General features: G+C 48.9%; 2 protein-coding genes across 3 annotated transcripts in view; both read left to right on the top strand.

The window, feature by feature from the left end:
* Positions 1-14,187, top strand: part of LOC116608514 (von Willebrand factor D and EGF domain-containing protein-like) — a 28,040-nt gene extending 13,853 nt beyond the window's left edge. For both annotated transcript variants that reach the window (XM_048721335.1, XM_048721334.1), the window contains 2 exons: positions 3,494-3,715; positions 12,912-14,187. In XM_048721335.1, the coding sequence (XP_048577292.1) occupies positions 3,494-3,715; positions 12,912-12,962 (273 nt within the window). In that variant the 3' untranslated portion in view covers positions 12,963-14,187. The remainder of the gene's footprint in view (positions 1-3,493; positions 3,716-12,911) is intronic.
* LOC125559778 (von Willebrand factor D and EGF domain-containing protein-like) overlaps positions 12,960-15,485 on the top strand; it is a 63,911-nt gene continuing 61,385 nt past the window's right edge. Inside the window, exon 1 of the mRNA XM_048721458.1 lies at positions 12,960-13,108. Coding sequence (XP_048577415.1) covers positions 12,963-13,108 — 146 coding nt within the window. The 5' untranslated portion in view covers positions 12,960-12,962. The remainder of the gene's footprint in view (positions 13,109-15,485) is intronic.

The raw sequence follows: 15,485 nt of genomic DNA, 5'->3' as shown, positions 1-15,485 counted from the left end.
ACCGAGGTATGTACAACTACTCTTTCTTATCATATCATTGATAATGACCACCACACCGAGGTATGTACAACTACTCTTTCTTATCATATCATTGATACTGACCACCACACCGAGGTATGTACAACTACTCTTTCTTATCATGTCATTGATACTGACCACCACACCGAGGTATGTACAACTACTCTTTCTTATCATATCATTGATACTGACCACCACACCGAGGTATGTACAACTACTCTTTCTTACCATATCATTGATACTGACCACCACACCGAGGTATGTACAACTACTCTTTCTTATCATATCATTGATAATGACCACCACACCGAGGTATGTACAACTACTCTTTCTTATCATATCATTGATAATGACCACCACACCGAGGTATGTACAACTACTCTTTCTTATCATATCATTGATAATGACCACCACACCGAGGTATGTACAACTACTCTTTCTTATCATATCATTGATAATGACCACCACACCGAGGTATGTACAACTACTCTTTCTTATCATATCATTGATACTGACCACCACTCCGAGGTATGTACAACTACTCTTTTTATCATATCATTGATACTGACCACCACACCGAGGTATGTACAACTACTCTTTCTTATCATATCATTGATACTGACCACCACTCCGAGGTATGTACAACTACTCTTTCTTATCATATCATTGATAATGACCACCACACCGAGGTATGTACAACTACTCTTTCTTGTCATATCATTGATACTGACCACCACACCGAGGTATGTACAACTACTCCTTCTTATCATATCATTGATACTGATCACCACACCGAGGTATGTACAACTACTCTTTCTTGTCATATCATTGATACTGACCACCACACCGAGGTATGTACAACTACTCTTTCTTGTCATATCATTGATAATGACCACCACACCGAGGTATGTACAACTACTCTTTCTTATCATATCATTGATACTGACCACCACTCCGAGGTATGTACAACTACTCTTTCTTATCATATCATTGATACTGACCACCACACCGAGGTATGTACAACTACTCCTTCTTATCATATCATTGATACTGACCACCACTCCGAGGTATGTACAACTACTCTTTCTTATCATATCATTGATACTGATCACCACACCGAGGTATGTACAACTACTCTTTCTTATCATATCATTGATACTGATCACCACACCGAGGTATGTACAACTACTCTTTCTTATCATATCATTGATAATGACCACCACACCGAGGTATGTACAACTACTCTTTCTTATCATATCATTGATACTGACCACCACACCGAGGTATGTACAACTACTCTTTCTTATCATATCATTGATACTGACCACCACACCGAGGTATGTACAACTACTCTTTCTTATCATATCATTGATAATGACCACCACACCGAGGTATGTACAACTACTCTTTCTTATCATATCATTGATACTGACCAACACACCGAGGTATGTACAACTACTCTTTCTTATCATGTCATTGATACTGACCACCACACCGAGGTATGTACAACTACTCTTTCTTATCATGTCATTGATACTGACCACCACACCGAGGTATGTACAACTACTCTTTCTTATCATATCATTGATACTGACCACCACACCGAGGTATGTACAACTACTCTTTCTTATCATATCATTGATACTGACCACCACACCGAGGTATGTACAACTACTCTTTCTTATCATATCATTGATAATGACCACCACACCGAGGTATGTGCAACTACTCTTTCTTATCATATCATTGATAATGACCACCACACCGAGGTATGTACAACTACTCTTTCTTATCATATCATTGATAATGACCACCACACCGAGGTATGTACAACTACTCTTTCTTATCATATCATTGATAATGACCACCACTCCGAGGTATGTACAACTACTCTTTCTTATCATATCATTGATACTGACCACCACTCCGAGGTATGTACAACTACTCTTTCTTATCATATCATTGATACTGACCACCACACCGAGGTATGTACAACTACTCTTTCTTATCATATAATTGATACTGACCACCACTCCGAGGTATGTACAACTACTCTTTCTTATCATATCATTGATACTGACCACCACACCGAGGTATGTACAACTACTCTTTCTTATCATATCATTGATACTGACCACCACACCGAGGTATGTACAACTACTCTTTCTTATCATATCATTGATACTGACCACCACACCGAGGTATGTACAACTACTCTTTCTTGTCATATTATTGATAATGACCACCACACCGAGGTATGTACAACTACTCTTTCTTATCATATCATTGATACTGATCACCACACCGAGGTATGTACAACTACTCCTTCTTATCATATCATTGATACTGACCACCACTCCGAGGTATGTGTCTCTTGCTGCAATGTACAACTACTCTCTCAGGCCTTACCCGCCGAACATGGAACACTGTTAGGGTTAAGGAACCTAACCAATGCCAACTCTAAGCCACTAGCTCTAAGAGGCGATCTTCTCAAAGTGCAACACAACTGAGGCTAGTAGCGGACCTATATACCTTATTATGGGAAACTAACGCTCCACTTTTAAGTTAACGCGAATTTGAAAAGTTAATACTGATGATTAATACTAATCATTAAAGATCGAAAACAAAGTAGTTAATACTGCTGTGAAGTGTAGAAGAACGCTGGTAAGCCCTAACAGGATTGGCTGGATAACCTCATTGTTCTATTGTATTTTCGTTCTATTGTTTTGTTCCTCATTGTTTTTGTGATGCATCAATCTAATGTGGTGAAATCTTCTGATACCTTCTACATCACCCATACTGCTTAGTAATAAGGAACTTCACATAGTGTTTGGTCTAGCTCGTTATCATTTTCGGCATCAGAAAAGTATTTCCAAGCAGCAAATTAAGAAATCAATTCTGCCATCTTTTTGGATCCGCGTTATTTAGTTTATCTGAATACTGGCTGGATAACCTCATTGTTCTATTGTATTTTCGTTCTATTGTTTTGTTTCTCATTGTTTTTGTGATGCATCAATCTAATGTGGTGAAATCTTCTGATACCTTCTACATCACCCATACTGCTTAGTAATAAGGAACTTCACATAGTGTTTGGTCTAGCTCGTCATCATTTTCGGCATGAGAAAAGTATTTCCAAGCATCAAATTAAGAAATCAATTCTGCCATCTTTTTGGATCCGCGTTATTTAGTTTATCTGAATACGTTATGCTAAAATTCATATTAATTTGATACGTGTACATTTAATAGACGTTAATATCTACCAGTGTTAATTTCCTATAATAACGTAATATTAACGTAGCTAATTGCGCTTATGCTTCTGTAGCATACATTATAAAAATGTGTGATATAAAAAAACTCCATACCTCCTCTAATCCATACCTCGTCGCCCCTCTGGAAGTGAACTGGTGATAATTCAAGTTTTTTAGTAAAATAAAATGGGTGCGTTTCGTGACATCATTGTTGATATCCCATGTAGGTGCACACGCGCCTTTGGACGTGCTGGGATAGTAGCGCCTCCTGTAACTGCGGAGTAGCAATACGGGAGAGAAATGACGTGATGATTTTGTCAATCTGCAACTCCCAATTGCAACACCAAGCCAATACTCCCATGCCAATGACCTTCCGTGTACCAAGCGGACATCTACCAAACGGAACACACATTTACAGGCAGATCTCTGGCAGCCGAGTAACGCATACTGTAAGTTAATAAATATTTGTCATTACTTTAATCATTGAGGCCCGAGGCTTGGTGCTTATTGGGTCAATACTTGCCCAGCCTACCCCCCCCCCTTCGCCTTCTTACCGGGATTCCTGTGTTTGACCTTAGCCCCCCGGCCTTCTTTCCGAGTTTCCTGTGTTTGACCTTAGCCCCCCAGCCTTCATCCCGGGATTTCTGTTTTTGACCTTAGCCCCCCGGCATTCTTATCGGGTGTCATGTGTTTGACCTTAGCCCCCCAGGCCTTCTTACCGGGTTTCCTGTTTAGGACCTTAACCCCCCGGCCTTCTTACCAGGATTCCTGTGTTGACCTTAGCCCCCCGGCCTCCTTACCGGGTTTCTTGTGTTTGACCTTAGCCCCCCTGCCTCCTTACCGGGTTTCCTGTGTTTGACCTTAGCCTCCCGGCCTTCTTACCGGGATTCCTGTCTTTGACCTTAGCCCCCCGGCCTTCTTACTGGGTTTCCTGTGTTTGACCTTAGCCCCCCGGCCTTCTTACCAGGATTCCTGTAATTGACCTTAGCCCCCCGGCCTTCTTTCCGAGTTTCCTGTGTTTGACCTTAGCCCCCTGGCCTCCTTACCGGGTTTCCTGTTTTTGACCTTAGCCCCCCGGCATTCTTATAGGGTTTCCTGTGTTTGACCTTAGCCCCCCGGCCTCTTTACCGGGTTTCCTGTGTTTGACCTTAGCCCTCGGCCTCCTTACCGGGTTTCCTGTGTTTGACCTTAGCCGCTCCTCCGGCCTCTTTACCGGGTTTCCTGTGTTTGACCTTAGCCCCCCGTCCTCCTTACCGGGTTTCCTGTGTTTGACCTTAGCCCCCCAGGCCTTCTTACCGGGTTTCCTGTGTTTGACCTTAGCCCCCCGGCCTTCTTACCAGGATTCCTGTGTTGACCTTAGCCCCTCGGCCTCCTTACCGGGTTTCCTGTGTTTGACCTTAGCCCCCCTGCCTCCTTACCGGGTTTCCTGTGTTTGACCTTAGCCCCCCGGCCTTCTTACCGGGATTCCTGTGTTTGACCTTAGCCCCCCGGCCTTCTTTCCGAGTTTCCTGTGTTTGACTTTAGCCCCCCAGCCTTCATCCCGGGTTTTCTGTTTTTGACCTTAGCCCCCCGGCATTCTTATCGGGTGTCATGTGTTTGACCTTAGCCCCCCGGCCTTCTTACCGGGTTTCCTGTGTAGGACCTTAACCCCCATGCCTTCTTACCAGGATTCCTGTGTTGACCTTAGCCCCCCGGCCTCCTTACCGGGTTTCCTGTGTTTGACCTTAGCCCCCCTGCCTCCTTACCGGGTTTCCTGTGTTTGATTTTAGCCCCCCGGCCTTCTTACCGGGATTCCTGTCTTTGACCTTAGCCCCCCGGCCTTCTTACTGGGTTTCCTGTTTTTGACCTTAGCCCCCCGGCATTCTTATAGGGTTTCCTGTGTTTGACCTTAGCCCCCCGGCCTCCTTACCGGGTTTCCTGTGTTTGACCTCAGCCCTCGGCCTCCTTACCGGGTTTCCTGTGTTTGACCTTAGCCGCCCCTCCGGCCTCTTTACCGGGTTTCCTGTGTTTGACCTTAGCCCCCCGTCCTCCTTACCGGGTTTCCTGTGTTTGACCTTAGCCCCCCAGGCCTTCTTACCGGGTTTCCTGTGTTTGACCTTAGCCCCCCGGCCTTCTTACCAGGATTCCTGTGTTGACCTTAGCCCCTCGGCCTCCTTACCTGGTTTCCTGTGTTTGACCTTAGCCCCCCTGCCTCCTTACCGGGTTTCCTGTGTTTGACCTTAGCCCCCCGGCCTTCTTACCGGGATTCCTGTCTTTGACCTTAGCCCCCCAGCCTTCTTACCGGGTTTCCTGTAATTGACCTTAGCCCCCCGGCCTTCTTACCAGGATTCCTGTGTTTGACCTTAGCCCCCCGGCCTTCTTACCGAGTTTCCTGTGTTTGACCTTAGCCCCCCGGCCTTCATCCCGGGTTTCCTGTGTTTGACCTTAGCCCCCCAGGCCTTCTTACCGGGTTTCCTGTGTAGGACCTTAGCCACCCGGCCTTCTTACCAGGATTCCTGTGTTGACCTTAGCCCCCCGGCCTCCTTACCGGGTTTCCTGTGTGTGATCTTAGCCAACCTGCCTCCTTACCGGGTTTCCTGTGTTTGACCTTAGCCCCCCGGCCTTCTTACCGGGATTCCTGTCTTTGACCTTAACCCCCCGGCCTTCTTACTGGGTTTCCTGTGTTTGACCTTAACCCCCCGGCCTTCTTTTCGAGTTTCCTGTGTTTGACCTTAGCCCCCCGGCCTTCTTACCGGGTTTCCTGTTTTTGACCTTAGCCCCCCGGCATTCTTATGGGGTTTCCTGTGTTTGAATTTAGCCACCCGGCCTTCTTACCGGGTTTCCTGTGTTGACCTTAGCCCCCCAGGCCTTCTTACCGGGTTTCCTGTGTTTGACCTTAGCCCCCCGGCCTTCTTACCAGGATTCCTGTGTTGACCTTAACCCCCGGCCTCCTACGCGGGTTTTCATCTGTGTTTGACCTTACTCCCCCCCGGCCTCTTTACCGGGTTTCCTGTGTTTGACCTTAGCCCCCAGGCCTTCTTACCAGGATTCCTGTGTTGACCTTAGCCCCCCGGCCTTCTTACTGGGTTTCCTGTTTTTGACCTTAGCCCCCCGGCATTCTTATAGGGCTTCCTGTGTTTGACCTTAGCCCCCCGTCCTCCTTACCAGGTTTCCTGTGTTTGACCTTAGCCCCCCAGGCCTTCTTACTGGGTTTCCTGTGTTTGACCTTAGCCCCCCTGCCTCCTTACCGGGTTTCCTGTGTTTGGCCTTAGCCCCCCGGCCTTCTTACCGGGATTCCTGTCTTTGACCTTAGCCCCCCAGCCTTCTTACCGGGTTTCCTGTAATTGACCTTAGCCCCCCGGCCTTCTTACCAGGATTCCTGTGTTTGACCTTAGCCCCCCGGCCTTCATCCCGGGTTTTCTGTTTTTGACCTTAGCACCCCGGCATTCTTATCGGGTGTCATGTGTTTGACCTTAGCCCCCCAGGCCTTCTTACAGGGTTTCCTGTGTAGGACCTTAGCCCCCCGGCCTTCTTACCAGGATTCCTGTGTTTGACCTTAGCCCCCCGGCCTTCTTACCGAGTTTCCTGTGTTTGACCTTAGCCCCCCGGCCTTCATCCCGGGTTTTCTGTTTTTGACCTTAGCCCCCCGGCTTTCTTATCGGGTGTCATGTGTTTGACCTTAGCCCCCCAGGCCTTCTTACCGGGTTTCCTGTGTAGGACCTTAGCCACCCGGCCTTCTTACCAGGATTCCTGTGTTGACCTTAGCCCCCCGGCCTCCTTACCGGGTTTCCTGTGTGTGATCTTAGCCAACCTGCCTCCTTACCGGGTTTCCTGTGTTTGACCTTAGCCCCCCGGCCTTCTTACCGGGATTCCTGTCTTTGACCTTAGCCCCCCGGCCTTCTTACTGGGTTTCCTGTGTTTGACCTTAGCCCCCCGGCCTTCATCCCGGGTTTCCTGTGTTTGACCTTAGACCCCCGGCCTTCTTACCGGGATTCCTGTCTTTGACCTTAGCCCCCCGGCCTTCTTACCGGGTTTCCTGTAATTGACCTTACCCCCCCGGCCTTCTTACCAGGATTCCTGTGTTTGACCTTAGCCCCCGGCCTTTTTTCCGAGTTTCCTGTGTTTGACCTTAGCCCCCCCGGCCTTCTTACTGGGTTTCCTGTTTTTGACCTTAGCCCCCCGGCATTCTTATCGGGTTTCCTGTGTTTGACCTTAGCCCCTCAGGACTTCTTACCGGGTTTCCTGTGCTTGACCTTAGCCCCCCGGCCTTCTTACCAGGATTCCTATGTTGACCTTAGCCCCCCGGCCTCCTTACCGGGTTTCCTGTGTTTGACCTTAGCCCCCCTGCCTCCTTACCGGGTTTCCTGTGTTTGACCTTAGCCCCCCGGCCTTCTTACCGGGATTCCTGTCTTTCACCTTAGCCCCCCTGCCTTCTTACCGGGTTTCCTGTGCTTGACCTTAGCCCCAAGGCCTTCTTACCAGGATTCCTGTGTTTGACCTTAGCCCCCCGGCCTTCTTTCCGAGTTTCCTGTGTTTGACCTTAGCCCCCCGGCCTTCTTACCGGGTTTCCTGTTTTTGACCTTAGCCCCCCGGCATTCTTATCGGGTTTCCTGTGTTTGACCTTAGCCCCCCGGCCTTTTTACTGGGTTTCCTGTGTTGACCTTAGCCCCCCAGGCCTTCTTATTGGGTTACCTGTTTTTGACCTTAGCCCCCCGGCCTTCTTACCAGGATTCCTGTGTTGACCTTAGCCCCCCGGCCTCCTTACCGGGTTTTCATCTGTGTTTGACCTTACTCCCCCCAACCGGCCTCCTTACCGGGTTTCCTGTGTTTGACCTTAGCCCCTCGGCCTTCTTACCAGGATTCCTGTGTTGACCTTAGCCCCCCGGCCTCCTTACCGGGTTTCCTGTGTTTGACCTTAGCCCCCCGGCCTTCTTACCAGGTTTAATGTGTTTGACCTTAGCTCCCCGGCCTTCTTACCGGGTTTCCTGTGTTTGACCCTAGCCCCCCGGCCTTCTTACCGGGTTTCCTGTGTTTGACCTTAGCCCCCCGGCCTCCTTACCTTGTTTACTGTGTTTGACCTTAGCCCCCCGGCCTTCTTACCAGGATTCCTGTGTTGACCTTAGCCCCCCGGCCTTCTTACCGGGTTTCCTGTTTTTGACCTTAGCCCCCCGGCATTCTTATCGGGTTTCCTGTGTTTGACCTTAGCCCCCCGGCCTTTTTACCGGGTTTCCTGTGTTGACCTTAGCCCCCCAGCCTTCTTACCGGGTTACCTGTTTTTGACCTTAGCCCCGCGGCCTTCTTACCAGGATTCCTGTGTTTACCTTAGCCCCCCGGCCTCCTTACCGGGTTTTCATCTGTGTTTGACCTTACTCCCCCCCCCCCGGCCTCCTTACCGGGTTTCCTGTGTTTGACCTTAGCCCCCCAGGACTTCTTACCGGGTTTCCTGTGCTTGACCTTAGCCCCCCGGCCTTCTTACCAGGATTCCTATGTTGACCTTAGCCCCCCGGCCTCCTTACCGGGTTTCCTGTGTTTGACCTTAGCCCCGCTGCCTCCTTACCGGGTTTCCTGTGTTTGACCGTAGCCCCCCGGCCTTCTTACCGGGATTCCTTTCTTTCACCTTAGCCCCCCTGCCTTCTTACCGGGTTTCCTGTGCTTGACCTTAGCCCCAAGGCCTTCTTACCAGGATTCCTGTGTTTGACCTTAGCCCCCCGGCCTTCTTTCCGAGTTTCCTGTGTTTGACCTTAGCCCCCCGGCCTTCTTACCGGGTTTCCTGTTTTTGACCTTAGCCCCCCGGCATTCTTATAGGGTTTCCTGTGTTTGACCTTAGCCCCCCGGCCTTTTTACTGGGTTTCCTGTGTTGACCTTAGCCCCCCAGGCCTTCTTATTGGGTTACCTGTTTTTGACCTTAGCCCCCCGGCCTTCTTACCAGGATTCCTGTGTTGACCTTAGCCCCCCGGCCTCCTTACCGGGTTTTCATCTGTGTTTGACCTTACTCCCCCCCCCCGGCCTCCTTACCGGGTTTCCTGTGTTTGACCTTAGCCCCTCGGCCTTCTTACCAGGATTCCTGTGTTGACCTTAGCCCCCCGGCCTCCTTACCGGGTTTCCTGTGTTTGACCTTAGCCCCCCGGCCTTCTTACCAGGTTTAATGTGTTTGACCTTAGCTCCCCGGCCTTCTTACCGGGTTTCCTGTGTTTGACCCTAGCCCCCCGGCCTTCTTACCGGGTTTCCTGTGTTTGACCTTAGCCCCCCGGCCTCCTTACCTTGTTTACTGTGTTTGACCTTAGCCCCCCGGCCTTCTTACCAGGATTCCTGTGTTGACCTTAGCCCCCCGGCCTTCTTACCGGGTTTCCTGTTTTTGACCTTAGCCCCCCGGCATTCTTATCGGGTTTCCTGTGTTTGACCTTAGCCCCCCGGCCTTTTTACCGGGTTTCTTGTGTTGACCTTAGCCCCCCAGCCTTCTTACCGGGTTACCTGTTTTTGACCTTAGCCCCGCGGCCTTCTTACCAGGATTCCTGTGTTTACCTTAGCCCCCCGGCCTCCTTACCGGGTTTTCATCTGTGTTTGACCTTACTCCCCCCCCCCGGCCTCCTTACCGGGTTTCCTGTGTTTGACCTTAGCCCCCAGGCCTTCTTACCAGGATTCCTGTGTTGACCTTAGCCCCCCGGCCTCCTTACCGGGTTTCCTGTGTTTGACCTTAGCCCCCCGGCCTCCTTACCGGGTTTAATGTGTTTGACCTTAGCCCCCCGGCCTTTTTACAGGGTTTCCTGTGTTTGACCCTAGCCCCCCGGCCTTTTTACCGGGTTTCCTGTGTTGACTTTAGCCCCCCAGGCTTTCTTACCGGGTTACCTGTTTTTGACCTTATCCCCCCGGCCTTCTTACCAGGATTCCTGTGTTGACCTTAGCCCCCCGGCCTCCTTACCGGGTTTTCATCTGTGTTTGACCTTACTCCCCCCCCCCCGGCCTCCTTACCGGGTTTCCTGTGTTTGACCTTAGCCCCCAGGCCTTCTTACCAGGATTCCTGTGTTGACCTTAGCCCCCCGGCCTCCTTACCGGGTTTCCTGTGTTTGACCTTAGCCCCCCGGCCTTCTTACCGGGTTTAATGTGTTTGACCTTAGCCCCCCGGCCTTCTTACCGGGTTTCCTGTGTTTGACCCTAGCCCCCCGGCCTTCTTACCTGGTTTCCTGTGTTTGACCTTAGCTTCCCGGCCTCCTTACCGGGTTTAATGTGTTTGACCTTAGCCCCCCGGCCTTCTTACCGGGTTTCCTGTGTTTGACCTTAGCCCCCCGGCCTTCTTACCGGGTTTCCTGTGTTTGACCTTAGCCCCCCGGCCTCCTTACCGGGTTTTCATCTGTGTTTGACCTTACTCCCCCCCCCCGGCCTCCTTACCGGGTTTCCTGTGTTTGACCTTAGCCCCTAGGCCTTCTTACCAGGATTCCTGTGTTGACCTTAGCCCCCCGGCCTCCTTACCGGGTTTCCTGTGTTTGACCTTAGCCCCCCGGCCTCCTTACCGGGTTTAATGTGTTTGACCTTAGCCCCCCGGCCTTCTTACCGGGTTTCCTGTGTTTGACCCTAGCCCCCCGGCCTTTTTACCGGGTTTCCTGTGTTGACTTTAGCACCCCAGGCTTTCTTACCGGGTTACCTGTTTTTGACCTTATCCCCCCGGCCTTCTTACCAGGATTCCTGTGTTGACCTTAGCCCCCCGGCCTCCTTACCGGGTTTTCATCTGTGTTTGACCTTACTCCCCCCCCCCCCCCCGGCCTCCTTACCGGGTTTCCTGTGTTTGACCTTAGCCCCCAGGCCTTCTTACCAGGATTCCTGTGTTGACCTTAGCCCCCCGGCCTCCTTACCGGGTTTCCTGTGTTTGACCTTAGCCCCCCGGCCTTCTTACCGGGTTTAATGTGTTTGACCTTAGCCCCCCGGCCTTCTTACCGGGTTTCCTGTGTTTGACCCTAGCCCCCCGGCCTTCTTACCTGGTTTCCTGTGTTTGACCTTAGCTTCCCGGCCTCCTTACCGGGTTTAATGTGTTTGACCTTAGCCCCCCGGCCTTCTTACCGGGTTTCCTGTGTTTGACCTTAGCCCCCCGGCCTTCTTACCGGGTTTCCTGTGTTTGACCTTAGCCCCCCGGCCTCCTTACCGGGTTTTCATCTGTGTTTGACCTTACTCCCCCCCCCCGGCCTCCTTACCGGGTTTCCTGTGTTTGACCTTAGCCCCTAGGCCTTCTTACCAGGATTCCTGTGTTGACCTTAGCCCCCCGGCCTCCTTACCGGGTTTCCTGTGTTTGACCTTAGCCCCCCGGCCTTCTTACCAGGTTTAATGTGTTTGACCTTAGCTCCCCGGCCTTCTTACCGGGTTTCCTGTGTTTGACCCTAGCCCCCCGGCCTTCTTACCGGGTTTCCTGTGTTTGACCTTAGCTCCCCGGCCTCCTTACCTTGTTTACTGTGTTTGACCTTAGCCCCCGGCCTTCTTACCAGGATTCCTGTGTTGACCTTAGCCCCCCGGCCTTCTTACCGGGTTTCCTGTTTTTGACCTTAGCCCCCCGGCATTCTTATCGGGTTTCCTGTGTTTGACCTTAGCCCCCAGGCCTTTTTACCGGGTTTCCTGTGTTGACCTTAGCCCCCCAGGCCTTCTTACCGGGTTACCTGTTTTTGACCTTAGCCCCCCGGCCTTCTTAGTGTTTGACCCTAGCCCCCAGGCCTTCTCACCAGGATTCCTGTGTTGACCTTAGCCCCCCGGCCTCCTTAACGGGTTTCCTGTGTTTGACCTTAGCCCCCCGGCCTTCTTACCGGGTTTAATGTGTTTGACCTTAGCCCCCGGCTTTCTTACCGGGTTTCCTGTGTTTGACCCTAGCCCCCCGGCCTTCTTACCTGGTTTCCTGTGTTTGACCTTAGCCCCCCGGCCTCCTTACCTTGTTTACTGTGTTTGACCTTAGCCGCCCGGCCTTCTTACCAGGATTTTTGTGTTGACCTTAGCCCCCCGGCCTTCTTACTGGTTTTCCTGTGTCTACGTCTTACCAGGATTTCTGTGTTGACCTTACCCCCCCGGCCGTCTTACCAGGATTCCTGTGTTGACCTTAGCCCCCCGGCCTTCTTACCGGGTTTCCTGTGTTTGACCTTAGCCCCCCGGCCTCCTTACCGGGTTTCCTGTGTTTGACCTTAGCCCCCTGGCCGTCTTCCCAGGATTCCTGTGTTGACCTTAGCCCCCCGGCCTTCTTACCGGGTTTCCTGTGTCTACTCTTTCCCCCAGTGTTCCTTACGGTTTTCCTGTGTTAACCATTGCCCCTGACGTACTAACTTGGTTCCCTGTGTTGAAGCTAGCGACCCCCCTCCCCACCCAACTCCCCACACACTCTCCCCGTTTTTACTGGGTGTCCTGTGTTCTGGCGATCTTACCGGGTTTCCTGTGTTAACCATAGTTACCGCTGTACTTATTTTATCCATTGGTATCAAGCACACCGTTTTTCTGACGACTTTCGCGTATTTTCATCTAGGCTGAGAATCTTCAGGGGATAGCAGAATAGGAAGGATCTTTAAACACCTACGGTTTAGTACCTAGTAGAATGTTATACCCTAAAAAATAGGACGACACCCCCGTCTACTTTATGATGAAAATTGTGCTTGCGTGCTCCTAGGCGTTTACGTAAGAAACTTTATTTTGACCTTTTTGTAGGTACTTCTCCCTTCTGGCACGAAGGTCGAGGTCATAAGGTTGGACTGGTGAATGAATATCAAAGTGAATGCTTTCAAGAACTCAAACAGCATTCGCGGACTCTGTGGCAACATGAATGGTGACTCAAACGACGAGTTTCAACACGGAGGCGATGGCCATTCACATGCGGATGCGACAAGATTTGGACTAAGTTGGAGGTCGTGTTACAGATCTCAGAGATATAGATGCTTGTGAACTTTCCTATAGTATTTGTACCAAGAGACCATGGTGTACTCAACTTATTTTGCGCTCAAAGTTTTTAGTTTTACCTGGGCCATTTTGGTAATATAATATTCTGTCAATAAGTCAGGCGGATGATCAAAAGCACCAAAATGATTCAGATGGGATTCTCAAGCTGGCTTGCATCTTTTTTTAAATGACTGATTGTTGAGTGGCTTACGGAAAACTCATGAAACATTTTTTTCTCGGAAACACTGCTATTTACGCACTCCCGAAAAAAGTTTATCAGGTTTTTTCAATGTTCTAGCTCCAAACCTTTTTGCTCCAAAAGATAAAGTATCACTTGGAAGTCCATCAAATGGTCTGTTAGCGGGCACATCTATTTGTGTGTGTGTCGAATATTGTATGTGATTGTAGTGATCTATTTGTGTGTGTGTGTGCGTGTGTGTGTGTGTGTGTGTGTGTGTGTGTGTGTGTGTGTGTGTGTGTGTGTGTGTGTGTGTGTGTGTGTGTGTGTGCGTGCGCCGAACCGTGTTTAGGAGGACCGGTATTTGGATAAACACCAACGTTCAGAGGACCACCGTATTTACGAGGACCGACCTCCGGTCCTCGTAACGCTTTTTGTCTAGAACACCGTAAAACGTCGTGCAATGATATCCTAGAGGCTTTTTAAAGTGGTCCTCGTAAACCACCCTGGGCATGATTTGTAAGTGTGCATGATTTTGGTCCTTCTAAACCACCTTCCGTTAGCTTTTTACTTTTTATTGCTTTTTTCAGCCATACTCTAGGAATCTTAGGTTTTGAGGCTATCTCACATATTATCAAGGAATAACAATTACAAAAAAGTTGTTTCTTCTAGTTTACACTCTTCTTTTTTTTTAGCCCCACACACACTTTTTTCAGTGGTCTTCCTAATGTCGGTGAAAAAACATGTCGTAGCAACGTCGGTGAAAAAACTTGTTATATTTTAATCAAATGCAAGTAGGGAATTAAATGACACTATATAGTTGTTTTGTTCGTTTATTAGAATTGCAACAAATAAATCAATTCTATCACACTTTTCTTACAGTAATCAATAGAGAGGTTTCCACAAACCCGTAAAATATACCTCAGCGTATTATCTTCTCATTTTCATCTTCTTTTGACAACGACAAGAAATTACAGTAAATATTGGAAAATTCGCGGGTCTTGGGTTCCAAGGTTTAAATCCGCGATTTAAACCTTCAGCGGGAATTTTGTAGTTATTTTGGTAAATTAGTAGTATTTGGGGGCCAAAAAAAAACCTTGGGGTCCAAGACCTGACCGCGAATTTTTTTAGTGTTCGCGAATTTTCCGGTCGCGAATTTTCCAACATTCACTGTATCATTTGCTTGACAGGGTTATTGTAACAATTCCAAAATCGTTATTGAATACATTATTTTAAGCTAAGCTCCTTATGCTCTGTACATTACATCCATGCTAATCAAATCTGAGCTAAGCCCCTTATCAACTTTATATTAGACAAGATTAATCAAAATGAGGAAAGCCCTTCAGCACTGCACATGAGGCCAATGCTAATCAAACTGAGCTAAGCCCCTTATAAAACGTTTATTTGACTAACACCAACCAAAATATCCGCCCCATATCCACTCTACACCACATAAATGATAATCAAACTGAGCTGAGGCCCCTATCTACTGTACATCAGACCAATGATCATCAAACTGAAGTAAGCACCTTATCTAGCGCATTTAGACACGCTAATGAAACAAAGCAAAGCCCCTCCTTCACAGTACAGAAGACTGATGCTAATCAAACTTAGCTATGCCTCTTATCCATTGTACATGAAACCCTTATTCAACAGAGCTGAGCCCCTTATCCAATAATAATCAAACTGATTTAAGCCCCTTGTATATTAGACTAAAACTACTCAAAGAAAAGACCCATATCCCCTCGACACCTGACCAATTAAATTCAGACTGAGCTGTGCCACTTATCCACTGTACGACAAACAAATTATAATCAAACTGTACAAAGCGGCTTATTTACTTGAAAACAAGCCAATAATAATCAAACTGAACTAAGCAACTTATCCACCACACACCAAACTGATGCTAATCAAACAAAGCTCAGTCTGTTATCCACAGTACACGAGAGCTAAACTAACTCAACTGAGCTAAGGCCCTTATCCACCGTACAAACTGAACAAATATATATCGCATGCTAATCAAACTAAACCCCTTATCCACTATACACAAGACTTAGCTAGGGCCCCTTATCCACTGTACAAATGACCAACGCTAATTCAACAGAGCTAAGCCCCTTGTCTACTGTTGTTCAGACAAATAATAAACAAACTGAATTAAGCCCGCCTAT

Source organism: Nematostella vectensis, chromosome 14 (assembly GCF_932526225.1).
Source record: "Nematostella vectensis chromosome 14, jaNemVect1.1, whole genome shotgun sequence".
Classification (NCBI taxonomy): Eukaryota; Metazoa; Cnidaria; class Anthozoa; order Actiniaria; family Edwardsiidae; genus Nematostella; species Nematostella vectensis.
Note: the sequence above shows the minus strand (reverse complement) of the source record. Positions and strands in the feature narration are given on the sequence as shown.